The sequence below is a fragment of the Fundulus heteroclitus genome, chromosome 23, assembly GCF_011125445.2.
Source record: "Fundulus heteroclitus isolate FHET01 chromosome 23, MU-UCD_Fhet_4.1, whole genome shotgun sequence".
NCBI lineage: Eukaryota > Metazoa > Chordata > Actinopteri > Cyprinodontiformes > Fundulidae > Fundulus > Fundulus heteroclitus.
Window position 1 is genome coordinate 11,887,892 of NC_046383.1, and position 13,527 is coordinate 11,901,418.

Consider the following 13,527-nt stretch of genomic DNA (forward strand, 5'->3'; position numbering starts at 1 on the left):
AACGTGTTAAACTTGGTTATATTATATATTTTTTAACATCACTTTTTTGACAAATGTGTAAAAACATAATGAAGCCACCAAGGTGTTGGAATTTGTATTTATTTATTTGGTATTAGTCTATTTTGGTTGCTGTTGATTTTTAAAACATGTCTTCCTTTTTTGATTTACAGATTAAAGTGAGTTATCTTTTTTTTTTTATTTAGTCTGGTGGAATTTCGGTTTTACTTTTCTGTTTATTATTTTTTTATTGTGGGTCTTGTTTCGTATTTTGTTTGCTTCGCTTTTTATGTGTTTATTTAATTTTCTCAATATTACAATATAGTCATAAAAAGGGAATATGGTCAATATTATGCCTTAATTTTAAATACAAATGTTAACTGATCAATTATTCGATGTGAAAACCATCTAAGCTGGTGAAGAAAATTTGCTAAAAGATTTTGTTAAGCCAAAACCATGCTTTTGGTTTATTTGGTTTGTTTTAAGGAGAAGTGGGCATTTGTTCATTTGGTTGTTACTAAAAAAAGAAATCTGAAGAACCTGAATAAATTAGAAGCCGTGCTGGAGCTGCCCTTGGTGCTGAAACCGTCGGCCTTTTCAAACCACCAGGTGGAGATTTCCATGTAGGCCTAATCGTCGTAAAATTGACCTAATGTCTGTGATGTTTACTTCATGAACTTCTTTTTAAAAAATGACAAAAGCGAGCTTGGACTATTTTTTTTTTATCATCAACAATCATTTCAATGGTACACCTTGAAAACTATGTGCACATGTAGAAATATTTCCTTCTTAAATATAAGCATTCATTACCTACATATAAATAACTTTCAGATCCTGGACAAAAAAAAAAAAAAAAAAAACATGTTACATAATGCTCACAAAATGGGAGAGAAATTATTTGAAAATCGGACAAAAAGACAACATGCAAATTATATAGAAATAAATACAATGTCTGCATCCATCCCCCCGTTTTCAATACCCAAAATAAATTCTTCCGAGGGACTTTTAGTAAAACATCGAAAAGACTTGTATGGTCGATCTACGAGGGAATATGGCCTATGGTTCAACTATAAGAGACAAGAATACGTAGTAACACTATACAATTTGAGCCACAAAAACACTGCCGTAGAAAGACACACAAAACATACAGATTTCCTGTCTGAGGTGAACATTGCAGTAGTTTGTGCCTTTTTTAATATCGAGGAAATAAGTGTGTTTATAGCGACAATTTAAAGAAACTAAACTCTCTGCAGCCCTAAGAAACAAAAAGACGCAGCTTCCACGCAGCAGGTTGTGTATAGAGAGAACAAAAAAAGCGCGTCGGTGGATGGTTGTTGTCAGAGCATGCTCAGTCATGGATATCAGGCGCCTCTGTACCCAACAAAAGCGGCTGTTGAACTCTGACTCTGAGCGTCACTTAACGAGGCTCCTTCGCTCACTGGTGGCACCGCGCGTTTCCACTGCGAAGAGCTTTCTTCTTTCCTCGTAAAAGTCAAAAATAAACATCTGAACAAGTCGTTTGCTTCAACATTTTTTTTTTCCTAAAGCTAAATTAAATTGAGGTATGATGCCTTTCTAGGTTTTAAGAGAGAGGAAATTGTCTCTTTCGCTGCTTTTTAAGCTCTGAGACTTGACATGGAGTAGATGGTAATAGTTCATCCAGCACGCTTTAGTCTCAGTCTTGTGATGGAAATGAGAAAATGTGACTTGTCAAGATGAATATTTTACAGGGAAATTGTTGACCACAAGGAAAAGCGCAAGGTAAAAATAAAATTACCATATTCGTCTGTCTTTTCTAACTGCTTTTTATTGTCCTCCAGTCTGTGTTGGGCGATTGCTTTTTCAGTCTCCAGAAAACTCGGCTTGGGTTTTCTAAGCTTCATTAGAACATGCTGGTCTTTACTAATGTCGCTTTAGCTCCGTTCTGTCTTTGCAAAGACGACAGTACGCTGGCGAAGGGCCCGCCCAAAGAGTCCGGGATGGATGTGATGGTCCCGGGTGCAGTGGCCCAGCCTTGGCTCGGTGCCGTCACGCCCATACCGCTGGACACGGAGGTCTTCACTTGGTCCACCTGTCCGTTCCCGGTGGTGTTGACCTGACCTGTGGTGGGGCTCGGTCCGCCGCAGTTGGAAGTGGGGACCGGGTTCGGCCCTGGTCCTCCCGTGCTGTCTGGGTCAGTGGTTTTGGTGTCTTTACTGTCTTCGTCTCTGGAGTCTGATTTCTTCCCGGAACTGGACTTGGCAGCCGCTGCGGCGGCGGCGGCTGCGCGCTCCTGCTTGCGGAATTTGGCGCGACGATTTTGGAACCACACCTGCAAAATCGTTTGAAAAGATGTAAGCGGAAACTTTTCACCACAGACACAACAACTACGGCATTGCGTTCATGTTTATACATAATTACAATAAAAGCACTAGTAGAAATTAAGTTAGGTGATTTCGCTATTCGTGAAGTAAAAGCTGCAGGATTTTCATCTCATCCTTTGATTAAAAAAATAGTTAGATGAATCTTAATTGTATTCCAAGTCCACTGGTGCGTAATCGTGCGAAAAGGCAGCCGCCAGCGGTGAGCGCCTGTTGAGCGGCTTTTTGTTCTGTACCTGCACTCTGGCTTCAGTCAGATCAATCTTGAGTGCCAGCTCCTCTCTGGTGTAGATGTCCGGGTAGTGCGTTTCTGCGAAAACCCGCTCCAGCTCCTTCAGCTGCGCGCTGGTGAACGTAGTCCGAATGCGCCTCTGCTTCCTCTTTTCGTTCAGCCCGCCGTGGTCGGTGAAGAGTTTGTAGGGGACTGTAAACCAAAAGCAAATGTCAAGGTTAGGCGTGTTTCATCCGCTTAGTAACAAGGGAATGTGATTGTGTTTAGGTGCGATGCTGTCAAATAGAAGCAAATTGAAATTTGGTTATTTTGTGTAAAATCCTGTTACGCACGCTGAGCTGGAGCTTCCAGTTAAATCGTGCATTTGATTACCTTTGAATTAGATCAGAATTGATAACACCGCTGACCTGTGAAGCGGTTAATTGTAAAATTAATTGTTGCTCCTCAGATTGAGGCTCCTGTTTGAAAACTTGTCATAATGTTGCCGTCCGCCCCGCTTGTTGCTACTGTAACTCCAATTTGGTGTCAATAATGAGCTTTAGTCTTTGGTTATCTAATTATTTTCGAAGCTTTATGTCTCATCGCAAAGTAAATAAATTATGCCTATCATTTTGGCAGCTTAAGATAATTCTGTTGGCGGTTTTGGGTGTGACTGGGATAGTATAACCCCATAACCGAATTACCCCTTGCCTGCAATCGCTTCTAACGTGATAAATTCTTTCATTTGTGTAAGCAAATTTCGTTTGGTAAATACTAAACACATTTCCATTTTCAAATGCAATCAAGGCGTCCTATAACACACCGGGTTGAGGCTGCGGAGCTCTCTGCTGCTTACCTGCGGCGTACGGGCTGCTCTGGTGGTCCCGCAGGGTCCCCAGACTGCAGGACCCCGGCGTTAGGGAAGGACAGCCGGAGGTGGCCCCGAAAGTGGTCCTGATGGGATTATACTGGAAGCCACTGGTCTGACTGCACGAACTGAAGTCCGCGTAGGCCGATGCCAAGCTCGACGTGTCCATCCCGGCCATACATGACTCGTAGGCAGAGGAATTTAGGTAAGAATACTCCATTTTATACATTTGAGAAGGCTCGGTTGAGATTGAAAGCTGCACTTCCCTGAAAAAAAGTCAACCAGAAGCACCCAAAAAAAATGGGTCTGAAAAGAAAAAAAAAACGAATAAAAAAATCAAAATGAGAAAGACGCGCAATCTGAGTTTGATGACTTGTTTGGTTTGGACTGCTTGGAAGAAGGCTGGACGGTGAGTAGATGTTCACTGCTCAGCGCCTTCTCCAAAACTGGCCTCCTTTATAGGAACCTAGCCCTGTTTTATGAAAAGCCCCCTAAGAGCCGCCTAGCCCGAGGTCTCTAGAGCATATAGTCCTCATAATAAACTTGGCTCTTTCCGCTTGGACAATAGCAAAGCGTTTGGTCTTATTGCTAGCGCTTTTTTACATGACAATAACTCATCAGTCTATTGGGCTGGCACTGGGGGCCCGGGCTGTCCAACCTCCCTATCATTGATCCCCTGCATCTCTAATTAGAATTTAATACCACGCCATTACGCAGCCCTCCACCACCGCCACCGCCGCCCACCCCCTCCACCCATCCACCCCACTCCTCTCCAACCAACATCTTGCCCTTTAATTCAATCACACCACTTGGAAATAATGAAAGTTGGGTGACGATTCTCCCTGATCCAATTTTCTCCAAGCTTTTAAGCCTTTTAAGCGACCGTATACCTTGGGCAGGATTTCACAGAGTATTCCCACTCTGCCTCTTCTTTCTGTCCGTATGCTCCGACATTTTTTCCCTGCTGTTTCTGCCACTGATCTCCTGCACTGTAGCGGTAAAACACATCAATTTTATCCAGTAAAATGACCTATTTTTACGCACACTGATCCGTTTCAAGTGCACTTGATAATAATGTAATCGTTCTGCAAAAAAAAAAAAAATACCCTATAACACGCAAATAGGCGATCGTGAATTTTTCCATACTGGCTTTTTTTATGTTGTTTTGCTTAAGAGAATCAGACTTTAACTCTGAAGGTGCAGGTAAATGACTCGTATCCAGGACATGCTTCAAATAGATAATTCCTTCTTTCACAAATACAAAATAAATAAATAAACGTGTAACCCATTTAACTGTTTGCTGGGTCTCCATCAGGGAAGCAGGTAAAGTTAATTTTTAAAATTAAAAGCAAGAAAAATAAACACACATTATGCTTAATGACCCGCCATTTTTGCCAACGTCGGCCTCCTCCTTCGCCAACAGTGCCGCAGCATCAAGTCGTGCGAAACATCCGGGCGTGTTTTTTTTTTTATGATTCAAATGACTTTATAATTCTCTTTATTGCTTTCATTATTCCGTTTATTTGGCAAATAACATCTTTGTAATGAAAGTAACGAACTGGCGCGGCAGTCATCGGACCTCTCAGGCTCCCAATATTGGCTGAGTGGTTAATTCGGTTTGTGTAATAAGGTGAACACGTTTGTATTCCGCTTCCACACAGGCTGTGTTTCGTCTTCTTCTTCTTCTTTTCCTCCTATTTTTGTTCATAGCATGGAGTCCAAGTCTTTCTTGATTTGGCGCACAGAACAGGCGCAACAGTAATTATGGCGCATCAATCTAATTTAGCAAATTATATATTTGTGGCAAAATGCGTTCATCTCGTCATGTGACGTGACTGGAATATTACAGTAACGTTGTTATAATAATCCCACGGGGACTGGGAGCATGTATTTTACAGCAGGTGAGTTTGGTGTCAGTTTGGACAGTGGATATTAAACGCGTTTGTCTCACAGCCTGTTCAGTTTTACAGGATTATTATAGATTCTTTTCCTTTCTGCAGCGCCTCTGACTTTATTTTATCCGAGTTTATCAGTATTGATCTTTTACTTTATCACCTAAAGACATATAGAAATATATATTGTTGCTGTTATTTTTTTAACAGGATGAAGATTTGCAGGTGTAATTCAAAATTTAACAACTTTATGATTAAAATCTACTTTTAAGCATCTGAACAAAATACTAATGCATCACAGATTTAAGAAGCTGCTTTTATAGAAACACTTTTGTTGCTTCTGTGTATTTGCCTTAAATGCATGTCTGCCCGACTGCTGACGCCTCGCAGTGTGTTTCTGTCTCTTTATTTATTCTTTACTGACACAACCCCGTCACTATTATGTAAATGGTTTCTTTTTTTATCTTCTTTATTCCCTCTGCACACGAGCTGGGACCCAAAAGTTGTACCAAATGGTTAATTTGATTATTGAAACCAAAGAGCCAAATGGTTCACCGTCCTCCCTCCACGCGTCTGGCAGCAAGAAAAGAAGCCATCTCTGGGAATTAATCTAATAACGCTCAAAGAAACGAGAAGTCTTTTCTGATATTTCGCCGAGGCAAATATAATTATAGCTTTTAGCCATCGGTTTCTTTCACTGAGGCCGCTCTTTATTCCTGCGTTCTATAGCCTGGTCCCCTCCACCAGAGTCCACCAGCTATTGAAACGCCCCTTCTTTTATAGTTTCAACATCTTTTAATTCTATCAACTGGTTCTGGTGAGACGAAAGACCTTAGACTCCCCTCTGATGTCTGGATATTGAATTCAAAATCACACTGCAGTTTCTTTACACGATTTTAAGGACTTGTGCAAAATGCAATGTGCAGATTGTATCCAATTCTGCGTTAGCCGTGAGAGATGCTGGTTGGAATGTTGCTTGTAGTGATTTACAGTAACATAATAGCTATTTAAATCTAATAAAGCAGTAATTAAATTGTAATTATCTGACTTTAACTATATAGCTTTACCTAAATAAATCAAGAAAATGCGATGTGTGCAAGACACTAAGTTCCCCTGGCAAGTGCCGAACAATAGCCGGGATGCGGGAGGAACTCCTCTCCATTTAGTGCACACTATCGTTGCTCAGCAATATAGGAATGCGGGTCGACAGGAGGAACAAAAAGAGGAACAAAATGCCATTGTCTGCGGATGGATTGGATGGATCCACTCCCCGAAAAGGCAAAGGAACAGAAGAGGATAAAGAGAGGGAGAGAGATGGGAGGATCCTGCTGTCACATTTCACCTATAACGTCTCACTCCTTTGCCCGAGGAAATGCTGGGCTTATCAAAGCAATTATTAATAAGGCTGCGTGTTGCAGGGGAGGGGCTCTGGGGCAAATAAAAATTCATTTTGGGGATGCTCTCATGGCGATTTAGTGTGATGTCTCAATTCGACGGCACACAAAAAAAAAAAAAAAAAAAAATATCCGGCATGAAGGAAAAATCCGAGATAAGACTCTTGTTAAAGGTGCTATAGGATCCCCACAGATTATTCCATTTGAATACAATCTGTCCAGAATAGTTAGAACATTCTTTCACCAGAGTTAAATTTTACTTGATTAAATTATTGCAGGTTGACGCGTTTTAAAATAAAAGTGGAAGAACCTCTAACGTGTTTCAGGCTCGTGTGTATAAAGCACATGGTGTTTCCAAGCGCACAGATGGAAAGTGACATCTGGAGAAGAGACAAAATTAAATTAGGAACTGGTGTCTTCCACCAGTGTCTGCTGAAGAGAAAAGAAAAGTGCAACACAAAGGAAGTGAGGGTTTTTACTTTGCTTTGTCCAGCTTCATCCATATCTGGTTTGTACCTTTTACGCATTTTTAATTGTTGCATCATTGTTCTACCATAAACTGTTGCTTTAGGGTGACATTGACTGGTTTCCCAAATAATTTTTCTTTGTTATTGTCTCCAAGCATTTAAATTGTCTTATTTAAACTCAATTTACTTTTAAGCATGGTAATTGCCATACATATGACACGTCTCAAAAGCAATGGATGAAAAGCTTCTGTTTTGGTATTATTTGATTTATATGCTGCATTTGACAAAGCTCATAACATACTGGTTGATAGACTAAAAAAGGTGGATGGGATTATCTGCTACAATGCTAAATTGGTTCAGATCTTACTTGGCGGACTTTGTGTCATTTGGCAATTAGAAATCTGAGGAAACAAAGATCAAGTGTGGGGTCCCTCAAGGCTCAATTCTCAGACCACTTTTAATACTTGAATGATTCATACAAGGTTTACGGAGAACTTTTGTATATAACAAATGTCACTTCAAGCCACTTTGTAAGACAGATCTGATTCATAACCAGAAATGTATATTCAAATCAGCACCACACAATGTTGTAGACAGATTTACATTTCCCTATTTCCTATTGATCCTATTTTTATGACAATACAGTCAAAGTCAGTTAATAAAGTAAATTAAAATAAATATCTATTGTTTAGAAATCTCCCCAATATCATCAAGCCATTGACTTTCCAGTAATGTCTATCATCCTGAGCCAGCATGTGCATCTAGTTCAGCTCATGGAGTACCACATCTTCTATCATACGACTGTATGCTGATGACACACAGCATTATATTTCCTGATTATTTAAAGTCATAGGCAGTGTCCATACAATCAGTGGATTTCTCACAATTTAATCAAATTTATTACAATAAAGACCAAATTCTTTGTTTTTGGTGTTACAAATACGAGCTAAGAAATCCGAGTTCAACTAGACTTAACAGGACTAAAATTCACAGAGATTGCAAAAAGCCTTGATAATGGACTCAGACCGATGATCAAACAATCACAAAAAAATATTAAGTCACAATCACTAAATCACAATCTTTCAAAACATTACCAGAATAAATGGTATCATAACTAGGACACAAAGAAACAACACACACGTTTTTATTTTCAGTAATTGTCTTACTAGTCCTGTTGGGGAGAAAAAAATCAGTTATGCAGCGACAGCTTATCCAAAAGACTGCTGCTAGAGTCCTGACCCACACCTGGGAAATGGATCATATTGCACCAGATTTTAATATCATAAGTCACTAAATACCCTCTGACCTGAATATATTTGTGAGCTATGACCCACCAAGGCCCCTTAGGTCATTAGAGTCCTACTTACTTCCCAAGACTAAAGTTAAACAAGCCATAATTAACCGTCTGTGCTCCTCAGCTCTGCAACCAACTCCCTGAAAACCTTAGAAGGGCCGAACCTTGAGACATTGGCTCCTTCAAATAAGGATTACAACGTTATTGTTCACTGCAGCTTTCCCATTAGAACCAAATATTTTTTCATTTGTTAATTTCTGTCACATTCTAGGTACATTTAAGACCAAAAATGTTCATACCCCCAATAGTTTTGGATGTGAGATAATCTTTTAATTTTCCCAACACATCTGTTCTGACTGGAAGTAACACTTATGGCTCAGCCCCAGCCTGAGAGTCCTGGTTTAAATCAAACAGAGACTGTGGAGACAGCTAAAGATCAGGGTGGTTATCCTAACCTCCAAGGCTTGAAGCTCATCACCAAAGATAAATCATCAAAATATCAGTGAAAACATGCATAAAAACTGCTAAGCAATAATTAAAAAAGGGTTTGATTTCTGCAACTCCTGTAAAGATTGTTCCTCTAATCTTTAAATGGAGATGCTGCTTCTTGATAAATGTGAATAAAAAACTGCCAAATCTGTTTCTTCTAATTGAAACTTCTTTAAGAAGCTTCTTTGTCTTTTGAGAGATATCTGTTTCGTTTCCTATATTTTCTTGATTTCAGGAAAATATTTTTGACTATACGTCTGCCAGGTTTCGGAGTTTATTTTTATTTCAACCTTGAAGTTTTCTATTATTTTATATTTCTGTTTTCTACAATTTAATTTTTCTTTATACCTTTTCTTCCATTTCCTTTTGAAGCAGTTTTAATTACTTTGTGCATGAAAAGTGCCTTAAAAATAAATTTGCCATGCCTCTAGAGGTCTTTCAGATACATTCATGGGTTACACACTGGTGCGTCCTCTCATCCTGCATTAATGTGCGCCATTGTCTTCCAGATGTTGCCGCCAGTTCCTGGAGAACCCAGCTTGTCTCTCCTGGTCTCATCGGCCCCTCCGAGCCTTTATCTGCGCTTCCCGAGTGACCAAGAGACCAGCCAGCGGATTAACATAAAAATCTTATTCCGGGGGATAAGATTAGGAAACATATTACCCTCTAACGCGGCCTTGGCACGAGCGAGAGCCAGGCAAGGAATCAATTACTAAATTACTCCAACCTCTAAGTCGACATTAACGCAGAGAAATGCCATCGACCGCTTCTGAAATAAGATTTCGCTAAGATGCGATCATTAAATCTCTTGCCAGTGTTCAAGAATTTGATTCATAAAATCGTCTGAAATGAGATGGAATTAAATTCTTATCGGGGCTCTTGTCATCGTTTCATCCCGTGCTGTTTAACGGTGGTCAATGGCCTTCATGAGATTTTCCCTGTAAATAAACTTAGTAATCGAATCCGCCTCTCCGCGACACATTGTTTGGTTGTTATTAATTTATTGCAGGCAGCCGTGCAGGGCGGCGGGGCTGGAGAGATGCAGGGCCATGAGGCTGCAGGCTGCGAGGTTCCCTCTGAATGCTTCAGATCGCACAAACACCAGGCTTTGTGGTTTCTGGCTGCAACAAGCTCTGAGAGGAAGGGGTGTCTGAAACATCATCTGTCATTTTTTTTTCTTCATTTCACCCCCAGTGGGGTCAAAGCATATTTTATTTAGCATAGTCCACTGACATTACCCCCTCCCCTCCCTCTCTCATCCCACCCTGGCATTAGCAGTTGACAATTATTAGCCCCAACCCCATAAATCAGCTGCGTGACCCGTTATTATTGTTGAATTGAATAGCTGTTGGGGAAGTGAGGGTCAGTGTCATTAACTTGCCTCCGCAGCCACCCCATACACACACCACCCTCGGGCCCCCTGAAGGCATTTGGCCCTCTATACAAGGACCTGCTGGCTAATAATGCCGTGTGGCCTGCCCGGAAGCTTAATCACACATGCATTAAGGGGAAGACAGCGGCCCTTTGTGAGCGCGTAGGTTTACTGGAATTAAGCGATTAATGGTCATCTAGGCAGCAGGCGACGAGGTGGCGCACCGCGCATGACGCAGCGCTGTTGTTTTACGCCAAAAACCCGTGGAAATAGTGGGAGGTAGGGAAGTGAAGGAAGGAAGAAGATAAAGGAAGAAGGGAAGGAACGAGGGAGGCAGGCTGCAATTACAGTAGTCCTTGTCCCCCAATCCATCATGCAACGTCAAGGTCATTGTGTATTATATTGATTATGATACAAGGCTTTGTGATGTTTATTACACCCCTCCTGCTTCCATATAATAATATGCAAAAATGCCGCATGTAAACACCTGCTATCAATTTCTAAAGCTGCTAATTTGCCGCGCCTCGTGGTTCCTCCTTTCTCTCCCAGTTTCATATTCCTCACATGTGTTATGACTGAACACGTGGCCGCGCATTAAGCTGTTTCGCCTGCAGCCTCCATCTGCATAAACCATCAGGCAGCTCATATGAATTATGATTTCCATACAGTCAAAAGGGGGGACCCAACCAGCGCCGACGACAGGGCTTCTCACATTTATTGTTTCTTATACAAATGAGATGTCAGAGCCGTTAATTAACTTATCAGTGACACACCGGGTTAACTGGGAACATAGGGTGACTTTACATTTCTAATTCAATACTAGCAGAGAAGTTGAATCTATATCGGAAGTGCACACATCTACAAAAACATCTAGTTACTGATGCGTTCAAACTTCATTTACCTCCCCACGCAGGTGTTTGGAGGAAAACCCCCTCCTCAGGAGATTACATTTGTCCTAATCTTTTTTTGTTTGTTTTTTTAATGTTGCTTGAGTTCTAGAAGTCAGAGAGGCTGATCTCTGCAGTAAATGTGTCCTGTAACCAAAACTGGAAGCTACACTCGAAGCCTGACAACTTCAAAGAGACTAAAGTTTGGAAACATTTTGTAACAATGAACAATATTTTTTTCATGTATGTGCTGTTTTTATTTTTAATGCAAATTATTTTAATAAGATTTTTCCTTTAATTAAAGAGTTTTTAAAAAAGTTTCCTTGATTTATTTGCTTTACTTTTTTTTTATTCTTCCTTTACTTAAATTTAGATTATTTTAATTTCATTATTTTTATCTTTTGTCAGGAGAATTTGCTTCCAGCACCACTTCCCTTATTTCCTAATTCTAAAAACATCAAGTGTATTTTGGATACCACACTGATGCAGAATTATTGTCAGACACGAGAAATGTTCTTCATGTGCTTACAGGCTCACTTCCATACTGAAGCCCCCTATCAAGCTATAAAGGTGTTGGTTGGTTGTAGCCTACCTGTAATACTTTATCGGCTGGTTTTGCTGTTCTCTCTATATCTCTCTTTGCAGGTGCAGAAGCAGACTCCGAGGATGTTATATTGCTCTCTCCCTTTCCTCTCCTCTTTTTCTTTCACCTTTTCTCCCTTTCAGCGTTGTATCTGTTTCTCTTCTTTTTTCCTCTTCTACCTTTCCCGTTTCAGTGTCTGTTTAACATGAAATAGTCTCAGCATGAAATCTAATAAAGCTTCTTGCATATATAAATCAAGCAGAGCTCTATTTTGAAAGCAGTAAAGCTCCACTTGTGAAAGTAAAATCTGTTGGGCTCTTTTTGGCATTTAGACAACAATTCTTAATACTACACTGTCAGACAAGACACACACAAAAACAAATTGTTCTTCTTAAACTTGTATTTTGGATGGATGGATTGTGCAATATGCAGTATATGAAAAAGCCTATTTTTACCTACAGCTCACGTGATCTGTTGATGCCTATGCTCTTCTTTCCCACTGGATCATTTCATGATGACAACATTCTCCCCTTAGCAGGAACAACATGAACATGCTGCGCTGCATGGCAGACAAGGAGGCTAAACTCTCTTGAATTTCATGTCCATCCTTTTACCATTGGTCTTCAAAAGAACAGCCATCCATATTGACGGCAGAGGGTAAATTATATTGCCATGACTACCACCCAATGGCAGAGCTTGTTGATCAATCAAAGCTAATTTGATTGGATGGAAGCCTTAAAGAACAGCCAGATGGGAGCTATCAGAGTGGGTCTGTCCACTGATTCACTTCCTGTTCCCAGAAGGCGTTGTCTGGGCTCTGAAGGATGACGATGCACCACAGAGCCGGATGAGACAGATGCAGTGTTCTGGATAAAATCGATACATGTGAACAGTAACTAAAACTAAAGCCTTTACATCTTTATTTAATGTTTGCTACTGGTTTCACTGAGGTTTTTTGTTTGAGGGCTGCACTACACAAATTATGTTTGTATTTTTCATATCTTCAGTCAGTGAACTTTGATGATGATCCCCATCCTGTGTGAGATTGTTTTGTGTGTGTTTGTGTGTGTCGAGTCAAATTGGCATCTTGTCTTTCCTATTTTCAGACACACTGGACCTCACATTATTGACGTTTTGAGCAGCATTTTGTGAAAGCATGTAGCCGCTGTTGGATTAAATAAAACGTCAGCGTCTTTTAAAATTACACACTTACATCTGACCGTGATCACACTTAAAGATGTTCTCCTCCCCCATCCCCCACCACCTATGGCTTTAACGTGGAAAGAGAATATTACATTTTATATTTTAGGTATAGCTTTTAGCAGCCACACTGATTTATTTGTTGAACTGATGTAGACCTTGTGGTATTAATGTTTTTAGCTTGTATTTATATAAGATGGCCACAAAGGTCATTAACCGTTTTGTGAGAAAGTAAATTCTACTTTAGTGGCACCCTGAAATGTAGAGATGAACTGGATTTGATATAATCCTCAGAAATTCTATCAGATTGAATCAACAGTTTTCTTTTCTATATGGTCAAACTAAAGTTTAAATGTAACCATTTCAGAGTCTGCCATTTTAAGGCAAATTTGGTAGCAACAATTTAACTCCTACAAAAGCATTCATGTCGCTTGAATGTTTTTAAATATTGCTATGATACAACTTCAAACTTCATTGAATTCTATTCAGATTTCATGTGATTTCAATTGTGAA

General features: G+C 40.1%; 1 protein-coding gene and 1 long non-coding RNA gene across 2 annotated transcripts in view; one reads left to right on the plus strand and one right to left on the minus strand.

Moving 5' to 3' along the window:
* Window positions 1-702: 702 nt before the first annotated feature.
* Window positions 703-3,665, minus strand: phox2bb (paired like homeobox 2Bb). The gene is made up of 3 exons (XM_012870811.3): window positions 3,425-3,665; window positions 2,594-2,781; window positions 703-2,308 (listed from the first exon to the last, which is right to left on the minus strand). The coding sequence occupies exons 1-3, from the start codon at window positions 3,663-3,665 to the stop codon at window positions 1,880-1,882; spliced, it is 858 nt and encodes a 285-aa protein (XP_012726265.1). The 3' UTR covers window positions 703-1,879.
* LOC118557466 overlaps window positions 3,454-13,527 on the plus strand; it is a 22,011-nt gene continuing 11,937 nt past the window's right edge. Inside the window, exon 1 of the long non-coding RNA XR_004927880.1 lies at window positions 3,454-3,641. This is a non-coding gene — a long non-coding RNA (uncharacterized LOC118557466). The remainder of the gene's footprint in view (window positions 3,642-13,527) is intronic.

What these genes read in the sequence shown, in the direction of transcription:
- phox2bb (XM_012870811.3), bottom strand. Translation starts at nt 3,665, where the DNA reads ATGTATAAAATGGAGTATTCTTACCTAAATTCCTCTGCCTACGAGTCA. An exon ending in GAGCAGCCCGTACGCCGCAG is followed by an intron (nt 2,782 to 3,424) that starts GTAAGCAGCAGA and finishes TTTGGTTTACAG; the next exon opens with TCCCCTACAAACTCTTCACC. An exon ending in TGACTGAAGCCAGAGTGCAG is followed by an intron (nt 2,309 to 2,593) that starts GTACAGAACAAA and finishes ACGATTTTGCAG; the next exon opens with GTGTGGTTCCAAAATCGTCG.